Below are 14208 nucleotides of genomic sequence, written 5' to 3' on the forward strand. Positions count from 1 at the left end.
AGTTTTGCAGTATTGAAGAAGAAAATAATTTACGTTCGTTTGAGCGTAGCGAATTAGAACGTAAGCGCTTTTTCCAACGACTTTAGAGAAAAAAAACGACTGTTTTGCAGTCTACACAGACCTCTCATATCAGAGCTGATGTGAGATAATTTACGTATTTTAGTATTTAAACGGTAGATATAGGCATATTTTTATCCCCTAAAATTTTTTTATCTGTTCGGATTTCCCAGCTGAAAGTCTAGTGATCCGAAAGTTATAGGGATCAAAACTTACCTTTTCGAAAATTCCAGCCAGAGAAAGGCTCCCGAAAATTCTAGGTGACCTTTTTAGAGTAAAAAATCCGTTAAAAATAAACAATTATACCATTTTTTAGATATTCGAAAATCCTAGGAAAGGCAGGCAAGCAAACAAATTTTACAAGGAATGTTCCGAAAATTCTAGATCTCAAATCGTCCTCCGAACAGATATTTTAACGAAATATTCCGTTGGGTGCCCCTGTTATGTTCTTTGGCGGTTCCAATTTTGTTTGTTTCATGCAATATTTGTAAATATTTATCTGAAAAAAAAAAAATTCAGGCAATCACCGAGAGAATGACTACCTCCAGAAGGTTTTGTTTGTTAAACAGTGTACGTGTATATAGAGGCTCAGGGACTATGTCACGGATTTTACCAGATTTTTGAACAGCCAAAATTTATATTTGGGTCGCTTGAAACCTAAAAATAATGGTCCATTTTTATTAGTAATGGCTATATTAGAGCACTGAAACTGTTAACTAGCATCTTTGGCTGCGGATGCTTCGGATGGAAACAGATTACAATTTGAAAGCGTTAGGCAAACGTTTTCAAATTGTTTCCGCGCGTCTTCAAAAATCGATATTTATAGCCGTAGCTTGATTTCTATCCGCAAATTAAGGTTAGATTTAACAATAGACTACGAGCCCAAGTTTTCTATGCGCAAATAGTCAACGAGGCGCAGCCGAGTTGACTATCGCTCATAGAAAACGAGGGCGAGTAGTCTAATTGTTTCAGTAGAAACTCTAAAGGATTGCAGTCCAAAACCTACAATATTGTGCACTTTGAAGACAAAAATCAAGAAAATTTACCGCTAAAAGAGCTACGCGAGCGCGCGACTGTTTTCTATCGGCGAATAGAAATCAGTGGGAGAACCAATCAGATTCGCGGATTTCCATTAGAACACAGCTGAGTTTTTACTAAATCCCTTTAGATGATCAAAGATAGTTGCTACTAGCTTATTTCAGAACAGCTTTGACCAAAAACTGTGACATCCCCGTGACATAGTCCCTTTAAGAAATACGCCCAAATTAATTTTGTTATTTTAGCGTTGGACCTGACGTAGTAGTGGTAATTGAAGACAATATATTAAGCGTCCGGCGCAGTCCAGAAACAGATATTATTAAAGCTAAAAAAAAAACTAAATAAAAAAAAAAATGAAAAAGGCTATTTGATGTCATTTCAAGTCCACCCTGATAGAAGAACCTTTAAATTTCCCTGCAGCTGAGATTTTCTTGTCAAGTATATCAGCGAAAAAGAAAGGAACTCTGATTCGCAATTCATGCAGATGCGATGACGATTACCAAGGGGGTCTTAAATAATTAACAGGATATTTGTCAAAAAATAATGTATTATTGCGGGACCAAGACAGGCCCGCAAGCCTAATCTTGACAGTGACCAGCGGATTGAGTATTACGCGTGCGTGCCACGTTTATAAAGGCTATCTGCAAACCGGAAGTTGAAAATTTTGTTCTTCCACTAAGAACGATCGGAATGCAAAAAATGTGTCAATCACGACAGTTTGTCGTAACACCGGAAGAGAAAAATCTTGTCTTCAAGAGCGATAAGAATGCGAAAAATCAACAGTTTGTCACATTAGGTCGAGGCTTCTGTCTTGCTGCTTCTGTTCTGTTTTGCAGACGTTGTTTTATAGGTGTTGCTTTTGAGAAGATCTGCTGTGATTGTATCACAGATAAACTACGGAAAAGCGAATGATTCCAACAACGGTTATTCTCGAGAAATTCCTTATAACACTGACAACAAAGCGAGTTTGCCGACGGAGGAAAATCACATCTCAATTCACACCGCGTGCTCGACTACACTACGCAAAACTGTCAATCAAAAAAACAACTCTGATTGGTTCGCGGCAATAGGAAACGATTAAAAACATTCGTGACTTAAGCGTGACGCGTTACTCGACCTGACTCGGAATAATTTTCTTTTGTCCAGTGATTTATCGACAATTGTCTGAAACACTTCCCTCCCAGTACCTTCTCTTAACTGCATCGAGGCCCGCACTTTCTAACCTGTGGTTACCACCAGTAATAAAAGAAGAATGCAACTTTTGTATTGAATGATTTTTCAACACACGTTGCGTTATCTTAGCTTGAGGCGTGACATCTGGATATAGCCTGACACACGATACGTGATACTTCTCGATTGACCAACGTCAAACGCGGTCTCGTAGTTGTTTACAGACTTTACAGGCCAATTGCAGAAATGTTCTGTTTACTGAATATTATAGAACTGGATAGTTTTTTCCTTTCGTTTATATTTTTGTGTTAGTCCTTTCTTACTTCCCGGGAGTATTTTGCTGTCTGTCCTTCGCGGCGATTTCTTGTTGTGTTAAACTTGATCTCTGTTCACGTCTCATTTATTTCTGCAGTTTAAAGTTCCCATCCATGTATCTACTAGTTCCCAGTGTTTCTCGGTTGGGGTATCGTTCCCCGACATAAAGCGTTGACTACGTCATCGCTTAAAAACCGATAGTGTCGAAATAGGAAGTGGCGGTGACAAGTTTTGCAGGTTTTTTTTGCGTTTGACCGCTGTGACCGTTCTGTGAAGTAGAGCGGGTTTATTTTCCGAACTTGTTCCGAGCGCACTTCTTCTTAACTTCTCGGGAGATCTCGGGGAGGGACGAAGACCGGACTCGGCGCGCCAAATTTGGTCAAGATACTCACGTGTGAAACCTGAGAGGTGGGAGCGGCTATGGAATGGATTAGAAGTTGTTCATTTCGTACATAATAGACACGGAAGTTTATTTCACAAAGTGTTTGCTTTAGATCGCGGAAAAGCATCGCTAGATTTCATTCCAGTGTAATATAATGTGTTTGGAATGGAGGCGAAATGGGAACAGTAGCTTCCATAGCTGCAATTCGCTTGCAAGACGCCGGGGAAGATAGAGTATTCCATGCAGCCGACAAGGATGATTCGAAGCAGCCTGGGCAAAATCGTTGTGTCGTGGTACATGTTCCTCGCGATGTTTCTCAGTGTATCGATGTCTTGTTCATCTGCGACGAGTGGGGATCCTCGAAGGGAGGTCTGTCGACTTTCAACAGAGAGTTTGCGGTGAATCTGGCTAAAGCATCGACAGGCAAGATAAAAATCCACTGCTATGTTTGCAGTAGCAGCGAAGAAGACAGACAAGATGCGAGCAAACAGGGAGTGAATTTGATCACCGCTCGACGTCTTCCAGGATCTGCTGATCTCATGGAAGGACTGAAAATGCCGCCATCAGATCTTCCATATCCTCATGTCGTCGTTGGACATGGACGAAAGTTTGGAAGTGCTGCTCATTTTATTTCGGACAGGGCAAAATGCTGGTGGGTTCAATTTGTTTATGTATTCTGCGAAGACCTGGGAAAACACAAACAGGAAAGTGGCGCCACATCAGATGCAATTGAAGAAAGCGAAGAGAAGAGTGAACGAGAAATAGAGCTTTGCGAAGCAGCCGACCTGGTTGTTGCTGTGGGCTCTCTACTACAAAGAAAATACAGCAAACTGCTTCCAGACATCAGAGTAGAAGTTATTACACCTGGAATGTTTGAGAAGTTTGTCATTCAAAGGCCGGTCAAATTTCTTCCAGCAGAGGAGTTTAGTGTCTTTATGTTTGGTCGTGGAAGTTTTGAAGATTTTGAACTCAAGGGTTATGACATCATAGCAAAGGCGCTTGCTTCTCTTGGGAGGAAATATGAATTGACTTTTGTTGGCTCTCCACATGGTGAACAAAAAAAAATACAGAAGTGGTTTCTCAACGAAACAAAAATAGCAAAGAACCAACTAAACATCCGTGGCTATTGTGACTATGAAAAAATGAAAAAAATGCTTCGTCAAGCTGATGTAATAGTCATGCCATCCCGCACAGAAGGCTTCGGTCTGGTAGCCCTGGAAGCAATATCGGCTGGTGTCCCAGTTCTTGTGTCTAGTGAATGTGGAATAGCTAAAGCATTAAAGGATGTGAAAGGTGGGAAGTCTGTGGTAGTCAATTCCGATAAGCCAGAGGAGTGGGCGAGAAGAATCCATGATTTATCTGAGCTGAAAGCAGAAGAGAGAAATGCCCATGCTATTCATCTCAGAGAACAGTATGGAAAAATTTACAACTGGCAGAAAGAATGCGAGCGATTTAAGGAAATGATACACGAGTTGGTTCAAAGGCAACGTAAAGCTGTCCCCTTAAATCTTTCACTGACAGGTAAATGTATTTATTGATTATTTTCACCAACGGTAAGAATAATTCAGTTTTACGCACCATAGTAAGTGGATGGCATATTTAGTAGCTGTTTGATTTGAACAGATGTCTCTTTTGGGATCCAAATTAATTTTGGAATGTCCAGGAAATGTGCCAAAAAGTAAGGCTATCCTAAAAATTTACAGTGACCATTATAATGTGTGGTTCCAGAAAATATCCATACTCCCCCCCCCCCGACAGAAGGGATTCGAAATTCCGGCCGGGAGAAGGGGGGTCATTAAGACCCAAAACTTTAAAGCAATGTATGAAGCTATTTTGGAATTTCCAGAGGGTGGGGGTGGGGGGATCATAGGGCAAATCCCTTCTGTGGAGGGGATGGATATTTTCTGGAACCACACAATCAAAATAATAAGAAATTAAAATTATTTATATTCTCTCCCATAAGATCAAGATGGAGGAATGACTGTGAAGGTAGAAGCTGTAATCTCTTTAGACGGCAATGAAGCACAGATGAATAATAACACAGTACCACTAACAGGTGTGTGCTAGTGCATTTTATACTGTCTAGATATGATATACAGTTGAACCACTATTAAGCGAAGAGGTTGGTTGCTTAATAGGGGCTTGTTAGAAATTAGCATATGGCGTGGTAGAATCATCACTTTATTGCCAGAAAATCTAAATCTTAACACTTAGCTTTAGTGACAACGGAATCAGTCAAGATGATAATGAGCGTGTGTTTTTTAAAAATGTTTTTATCAGTTGCGACTTTCTATTTCGGAATCTTTCCTGGTCAAAACTACACAAGTCATATTCTAAGTCTTGGTGGCTGCTTTTAGTGGTTTTCAACTGAGTCTTGTAAAACCCAAACCTAAGTAATCATTCTGGCCAATCAAAACAAAACAAACACAGACATTGCAGTCAACCAATCAAAACACAATGCGTGTGAAAACATGTGCGAGCGAATTATGATTGGTTTTGGTTTCACTTCTGATTGGTTAAGAAAGTGGCACAAGATTTTTAAACCAATCACTAAGTGTAGTAATGCATAACTAAAGCAAATATGAATTACTTTCGAAACTCAAGTGAAAACCGCTCTAACAGAGATAACAACAATAGACTAATCCTCAAATATAAGATACTACTTCTTACGTATAAAGCGCTGAATGGCATGGCACCACAATACTTAATTGATCTACTCCAGCACTATACACCGACCAGGCAACTTAGATCATCATCAATGAATCTGTTGGTTGTACCGAAAACAAACTTGAAGTCTTATGGAGAACGATCTTTTAAAGTTGCTGCCCCCAGACTGTGGAATGCGCTTCCAAAGAAACTTAAACTTATTAAATCACTTGACGTTTTTAAAAAAGAACTTAAAACATTGCTTTTTAGAGAGGCCTTTTTATATTAATCATATTTTATTTTTTAATCCAAAATAAATTGTAAATTACTTAATTAATATTTTACTTTTTAAAATTATCAAGACTTAGAGAGGCCTTTTTATATTAATCATATTTTATTTTATTTTATTTTATTTTTTTTTTAAACTCAAAGTAAATTGTAATTTATTTAATTTATATTTTACTTTTTAACATTGTCAAGCGCCCTTGAACGTATGGAAAGGGCGCTATACAAATGATTATTATTATTATTATTATTATTATTAATGCGATGGCTAAAAGGTGGCTGCGGCTGTGTACAAGTGGCACTAAATAAGAGTTTTAACTACATGTACAGTATTATACTTGCAATATATACTTTCGGGACTTTGACAACTGGCCTTTTAATAGAGGGTGGCTGCTTAATACGGGTTTGACTGGATATTACATGTAGTTTGCATTTGGAGCAAGGAAAGTATTGACCAGTATACCCCTGGGGCACCTCGTAAAAAGTAAAAGTATTCTGACTAGCTAGTTATATAAGATCCTTTTAGCAGGAACAGAGTATTTGTTATTTTTTTCTTAGGCCTATTATCACAACCACATTCTAAAGCTTTCACTTACAGTAGCAGCATTTAAGGTGGCTCCGAAGTTATTTAGAGCAAGCTTGTCCATGTCAAACTTTTCATTATAACTTCTTTGGCTTTGTTGTGATGGCTTTCAAACTTCAGGAGAACTTTCACCTATCATTTAGTAATATGATAAACTTTGATTTAACTCGAGAAAATTAGAGTTTAATTAAGCGATTACCCTACTTTTTGCACAAACACATCCAGTGAAACAATTTGCTTTTTATATACCGGTATTTTCACTCAGCTGAAATCAGCTTATCTCTGATATATTATTGCATTTTTTTATCTCAACAGGTCAAGATGGAAAGACAGTTTCTCCCATTTCCTCAACTGCCACAGGAACAAAAGGGAAGTCGTCAACAGGTGTGGATCTGTAATGTTAAGGCTCTGTTCTCCACCTCCCTCCCCACTCTTTGAACTCCCCTCTCTAGAGCTCATTGCAACTTATCTTTTATCCTTTAATCAAAACTGAATTAATCCAGGACTAAATGTGAACAAGAAAACAATCATGTTGAGCTAACCTGGCATATGTTATGGGTGTGATTTGCCCCTGGCTTTTCTTTTTCTTTTTATACTCATTTTTTGTGGACATGTATTATTATAAAACAGCAAAACATTCTCAACAGTCTATTTTATAGTTTTGTTTTTATGTGCACAAGCTCACCCCCCCCCCCTCCTCCCTTACATGTATGTACCTTTTTTAAAAACGTCTGGTGATAAACTTTTGCTGAGCATCTGCTGAATAGTTGTTTGATAAGTGTAAAGTTTACTTTTGAGTTCATCGTGTAGTTCCATAAAATATCCATACCTTTCCCACGGAAGGGATTTTTAAAAGAACCCCCCACCCCTCTGGAAATTCCAGTTAAATTTCATACATTTCTGTAAAATTTTTGGTCTTTGAGACCCCCACCACCCCCCCCCCCCTCTCTCTCCCAGGAAATTTCCAATCCCTTCTGTGGGGGGAGTATGGATATTTTCTGGAACTACACATTTTACTTTATTTGTTTAATGAAAGGGCTCCAGTGCATGTACAACCAGAAGTCCAGGATAATTCATTTTTTTTTCCATCACCCTCAGATCAGAAAAGAAATTCAGCTCCACCCACGACAAGCAAAACAAGATTTAAGAAGATGAACAAAGTTGGAGTGTTAGCAACAGGTACCTGAATGCTTGTGTGTCAACTCTATGTACAAACATTTGACAGTTTTAAATGAGTTAGTACACAGTGTGAACCAGCAAGACATGTGAGCTATCCTTACCAGAATTACTCTAAATCACAATAAATAAGGCTAACCGCAAGCTACCTTTACTGTTAGTATAAGGCTAACCAAAGTGCTATTTAGACTAACAAAGTGTTGTTTAGGCTACCCTGAATGGCTCGTATGACATCATGACTGGTGAGCCACAAATTCCTTACCGTAATGATTCGATTTAGCCTCCGGGGCGCTTATTTACTTTTGGCACCTCAAGGGAGGGCGCTTATTCGAGACAGGGCGCTTATTTGGGACAGGGTGCTTATTTAATTTTTTGAGAAACAATCTAACAATAACAGAAACCGTAACAGTTAGAAATTATTATAAGTTCAGTTACTTTTAAAATAATTGTAAATTTCAGCAGTAAATATATACTAGTTATGCAACGCTTTCGAGTGGTATACTCTCCTAAAGGCTCGTGTGTATACCGAGAAAATACAAGTGACTCGTGGGATATTCCATAGTATACCACGAGAAAGTGTTGTGTAACTATTTTATACCATGCCATAGCTAGAAAATACGCTCACTAAATTTCATCGAGAATAAGATTGCAGTGCACGATGGAAAGGTTGGGTTGAATACCGTCGAATATACAACGGCTTTCCTGTATTCTGATTGGCTGTATTTTCTATGGCATTATATAAATACATGAACTGTACGGTGAACAGTCAGGAGTTTATCTAGTTGGCGTTAAAGACTTCAGTAGGGGCAGTTATCCACAATCGGGGCACTTATTAGAATAGGGGTGCTTATAAGAATGGGGGCACTAATAAGAATGGGGGCGCTTATTGGAATAAGAGCGCTTATTTACAAAAACACATTCGTAGGGGGGCGCTTATATTTTGGAAGGAGGGCGCTAAATCGAATCATTACGGTATTCCAATATAAAGGCTTATAACTGCAAGCTACCTTAGCTAGCTGTAGGCTAATAATTATAACTTTCATTTAAGTTAGCAGCATCTATTTGAACTCAACAAAAATTTATTTTTTATTTTGCTGTTTGGCTAATTTGTGGTGGGCGGCGCAGTGACCTTTAATGGTTAGCACACCCGACTCTGGATCAAGCAGTCCAGGTTTGAGCTCAGCTGAAGTCATTGTGCTGTGTTCATGGACAATATGCTTTACTCTCATAGTGCCTCTCTCTGTACCAGTGTAATAATGGTGGGAGGGTACCCTGCGATGGACTAGCATCCCAATAAGCTACAGCAGTATGGGTCAACTGGCTTGAGGCTTTCCCGTTCTGTTAATCATGTCATACATATGTATGTAGGTAATTAATGATTAATAATTAATGATTAATGACATGATCAGTGACGATGCATTGTCCATTCCCACCAGATTCGGATAAAAGTACAGCTTCACAAACCTCTTCAGAATGTGGACAAGAAGACTCTGCAACAGGTGTGTTCAAACATTACATGAGCAACAGTGCTGTTTAAGTACAGATGCACCTAATGAGGGGCCATTCATTTTAAATGAGCAAAGGAGTGGTGTGGGGACTGGGGGTTTACTGGTGCAAAAACGGCAGAAGTGATTTTGGCTAAAAATAAACATTGCCAAAACAACTCCAAAATTCGCGTGCAGGTTTGTTTACATAAGTGAAACATTGTAATGAATTTATTTTTGCTGGCTTTTGCTCCGTTTCTGAGCAATAACATAAACATATCAAATCGAATAAGCGCCGCCCCCGAATAACCACCGCCCTCGAATAAGCGCCGCCCCAAAATAAGCTCTGCAGTACCAATGCGGCGCTTTTGGAAAATCCAGAAAATATCCATACACCACGACGGACGGCTTTTCTTTTATATAGATCTATACAAATAGATAAAATTATACATTTTTTAAACTATTCTCAAAGTAATGATAAAAAATAAGCTATAATCACTGTTTCAACAGTATGTAATGTTAACAGGGAGCTGCAGTTGCCTAATAGTAGCACACTTTACTATACTCTGGACTGAGTGGTAGTTGCGGGATTCTAGCCCTGGCTGTGGTCACTGCATTGCGCACTTAATCAGGAACCTTATCTTGGTCTTGTATAGTTCCCATCTTCACTCAGGTGATTAGCAGCTAGAGTGGCAGCAAATTTAATGTGGGGGCTACCCTGCAATGGGCTAGCATCCCATCCTGGGAGGGGTAGACTGAAATACTTGTAGTTGCTTCATGCCAAAAAATAGAGAAAGAAATAGACCCAAATGAAGACTTATCCACTTATCCGTGTACCATTGATGTGTATAATTTTCTTTCAGATCAAGATGTAAAAACAGGTTCTCCCTCCTCTTTGACGGACACAAGAGAAAAAAGGAAAACGGGAGAGGTTTCAGTAGGTGAGTGTGTCCTTTATTATTGTAATTCTGTGCTGACTGTAAAAGCCTTTATCTGTTACTACCGGTATATAAGGTCTTCCCCATTCCATTTCGTTTTACCTTGCAGCATCCACTTGAATTTAATGTGCAGACATCTATTAAAATTTATAATCATTAATTTTTCTTTGTGGTTTTGTAAATTATGTCATACATGTAGGTAATAATGTCAGTTACTATACATGTCCATTAATTCTCATCAGATTCAGATGAAAGCACATCCTCTCAAACCTCTAAAGAATGCACAGAAGAAGACTCCTCAACAGGTGTGTTGAAGTATTATATGAGCAACAGTGCTGTACAGATGCACCCAACAAGGGTGGGGTGGGGGTTTACTGGTGAGATAATATGGATATTCCCTGCTATATATAATATAATGCCCCTCTATATGAGCATTTTAACCTTTTGGTCTTAAATTTAATAGCATAACCCCCCTCAAGATAAAGCTAGTGCATTAACTGTAGTTTTACGAGGAATAATTTATAAAAATACCTGCTATCATACAAAGTGGGGTAATATGGGGTCCAGGTCCTGGGCCTCCACTGTAAAATTTCAAAATCTCTTTATTCTTTAATACCACTTTAAAGACCACATACATGTATGGGCGCAAAACTTCCCTCGTTGCATTCTCAACTGATAAGGGTAGTAATTTGAGGCTGCCCTCTTTGTTGATGTAAGTGTACTATTGACAAAACCACAGTGACAAACCAGTGAGCAGTAGTGCTGGATCTTAAATAAGTAGACCTTATAAACTAAATATAATTATCAGCTATTGTATTCTGTTTGTTTTTGTATCATTTCTGTTTAAAAAACTTCTCATTACTTTGTTGTCAGTAACAATTATTTTGCTGTTTTTACTTCACAAAATAATACATGGATGGATGTTCTACTGAATTGACCACTCCCTGAGTGGGGCTTCAATTAAATATCCCCTTAAAATCACCCTAGCTGCAAACCCCCCACCCCACCCCACCTTTGGGGTTTTGTTTATTAACGTCATATGCAATTTTGTAACCTTACAGTCAGTGACGATGCTTTGTTCATTCTCATCAGATTCAGATGAAAGTACAGCTTCACAAACCCCCTCAGATTACACAGAACAAGTGTCTGCAACAGGTATGCACTCAAAGTGCTGACTCTGTAATATAGTTTACATTGATGTATAAGAGCAACTGTGCTGTTTATTAATAAGTACATTTGCTCACAATAAATAATTACAAGACAAACTGTCTTCATCTCTATTTGCAGTGGAATACAGGGGAATATTCTAATGAAATTTTAACTTTAGTGTAATCATTGATGTAGTGGAACAATAATAAAATACTTTATCAATTTTCTGATAGTTGTACAGAACTGCCAATACGCAAGTGCTCGAAAGTGAAAGTTTGCTGTAATACACTAGGTATTTATTGAGAAAATGTTTAAAATTTGTCCGACAAATAGCCAGTAGAATGGGAGTATTTATTTAATCAAAAATGATGTACACTTCTATCAATTTTAATCGTGTGGTTAATCAACACTGTATAGGTTAAAATTGGTTGTATTAAAGTTACATACTCGTGTTCACTGGATTAAGAAGGTTAATTCAGCGAGATGTTGTACGACACAGCTGGATGTTTTCACGAGTTATTTTTTTGGCGTCAGCTGGGCCACGTCCATTGCATCTCCGCCATCTCGTACAAAAATCACTCATCTGTATCTTTAATTTTGATTTTTATCAATTATTTTAGGCAGCGATTTTGTTGACAAGGATAAAAATGAATGGAATTCACTTCACGATGCGGCAGAGGACGGTGATGTTACCAAAATTGAATCCTTGCTATCTCGTGTATTTTCCATTGACTGCAGAGATGGTCGAGGTATAACGCCACTGATGATAGCTGCTGTTAATGACAAGCTACAGGCTGTGGAGAATCTGCTGGCAAAGGGCGCTAATCCATCATTAGAAAACAACGATGGATGGAATTTGTTGCATGCTGCCTCACAGGGTGGCAACCCTGTTATTATTGAGTTAATGCTTAGTCACGTGCCTAGCATTGACTCAATAAATAACAAGGGTTCCACTGCACTGATGATAGCTGCTTATTATGACAAGCTACAGGCTGTGGAGTATCTGCTTAAAAAGGGGGCTGATCCATCCTTGAAAGACAACGATGGATGGAATTTGTTGCATGCTGCCTCACAGGGTGGCAACCCTGTTATTATTGAATTAATGCTTAGTCACGTTCCTAGCATTGACTCAATAACTAACAAGGGTTCCACAGCACTAATGATAGCTGCTCGTCATGACAAGCTTCAGGCTGTGAAGTGTCTGCTGGCAAAGGGCGCTAATCCATCATTAGAAGACAACAATGGATGGAATTTGTTACATCACGCCTCACAGGGTGACAACCCTGTTATTATTGAGTTAATGCTTAGTCACGTGCCTAACATTGACTCAATAAATAACGAGGGTGTCACAGCACTGATGTTAGCTGCTGCTAATGGCAAGCTACAGGCTGTGGAGTATCTGCTGGCAAAGGGCGCTAATCCATCATTAGAAGACAACGATGGAGAGAATTCATTGCATTCTGCCTCATATGGTGGTAACACTGCTGTTATCGAGAAGATCCTCTCTTACGGAGTTGACATAAATTCCAGAAACGCGGATGGTGAAACGCCACTAATGATTGCACAAGAGAAAGGTAATTCCGAGGCAGTGACGTATCTTCTTAGCAAGGGTGCCAAGCCTTCTTAGTTAAGTGAGAAAAATAAGAGTTCTTCTTGAGGAATGCTCAGTGAATCAGTGTTGGTGGGCATGTGTGAATACTTAAGATTAACTTGAAGTTGATGAGGTGAATTAACTGTTGATTTACGTTAATTTTGTTTGATTTTACAGACGGCCAGCTAACACAATGTCCAAATTCAACTTGCTAGTTAATTTACCTTATCAACTGCAAGTTTAAACTTAATGACAATATGGTTATCACTACTTTCCTGTGGAGTTCCTAGTTTAGATGTCACGCAACGCCTCTCGTGAGTGTTGCGTGACGATTTTAATAACGGCTACGAATTAGACAAGAATTGTTTGGCTGATTAGGACATGGCAAATTTAATGTGACAGAAACTAAGGGCCGATCATTTAAACGAGGTCTACGTTAGAACTGGTTTACATAAACTGACTACAGGACTTAACGAAAGTGGAATTATTGTATTATTACAACGTGTGTGAACCAAATTTTACTAAGACGTTAAGGCGTGTTGTAGTAAGTGTGACTATCACATGAAGTGTAGTTTACATCACGGCTAATAAGCCGTAAAATTAACGCTGTGATAAAATGACCGCAGCCTGTCAAGGTTTTCAAAACACTAAATGATCGTCGCTCATTTAGTTTATTGTAAAACACTTTGACCGGCTGTCATTTAGACACTTCGTAAAATTTAATTAACGTGGCTCTTACTGCTAAGAAGGCACAAGACAATATTATGGCTTACTCCGCTGGCAACAAACACGGAAGCTATTTAGTATTACAGTGTATTGAAATTTATTGTTAAATATTTTGTCATTTATTTTCAAGTCCTGTAGGCATCTTTCTCAAAATTCAACGTAGTTTAGCAAATGATTTGGGTCAAGTTAATATGGACAATGAAAAGTATTGAGTCAAACTTACAAAATATTGTATCAGTGTAATTATGTTATAGAGAAAAATGGAGAACATTAATGTCCGGCCCTATCCCGCTCCCGGGGGCAAGGAACTGAGCAGAGTTCAATTGTAAGTACCTTTGTTTCTACTTAGTAGATTTAAAATGACAAGCAATTCGAAGGTCAGTATCAAGGAATATAATATTATAAGTAGTATTTGTTTCAGTGTAACTGTACAAAGCTACCTTCAATTTAAAACTACAGAATATTGTCCAGTCAGGTCTGTAGTGTCAAGCAACTTAAAGGAGCAATATCAAGATAAACAAGAAGTCGGAGTTTTTTTTTTCAGTGTACAAAACTACTTCCAGATAAAAAAGTAATTTATCGAGGTAAAAACAACAGAGTGGTAAAAATAAACCAGAAATGAACAGACAAACATTTTGGACTCAGTGAAATTTGCAATGTGCGTCATG

The 14208-nt window shown here is 38.5% G+C and overlaps 1 protein-coding gene across 1 annotated transcript in view; it reads left to right on the forward strand.

The window, feature by feature from the left end:
* Positions 1–14208, forward strand: part of LOC144665183 (uncharacterized) — a 320693-nt gene that overhangs the window by 148488 nt on the left and 157997 nt on the right. The window contains exons 11-16 of the mRNA XM_078526356.1: positions 6792–6860; positions 7575–7655; positions 9089–9151; positions 10000–10077; positions 10317–10379; positions 11167–11229. Coding sequence (XP_078382482.1) covers positions 6792–6860; positions 7575–7655; positions 9089–9151; positions 10000–10077; positions 10317–10379; positions 11167–11229 — 417 coding nt within the window. The remainder of the gene's footprint in view (positions 1–6791; positions 6861–7574; positions 7656–9088; positions 9152–9999; positions 10078–10316; positions 10380–11166; positions 11230–14208) is intronic.

Source organism: Oculina patagonica, chromosome 9 (assembly GCF_052425735.1).
Source record: "Oculina patagonica isolate OP01 chromosome 9, crgOcupat, whole genome shotgun sequence".
NCBI classification, from domain to species: domain Eukaryota; kingdom Metazoa; phylum Cnidaria; class Anthozoa; order Scleractinia; family Oculinidae; genus Oculina; species Oculina patagonica.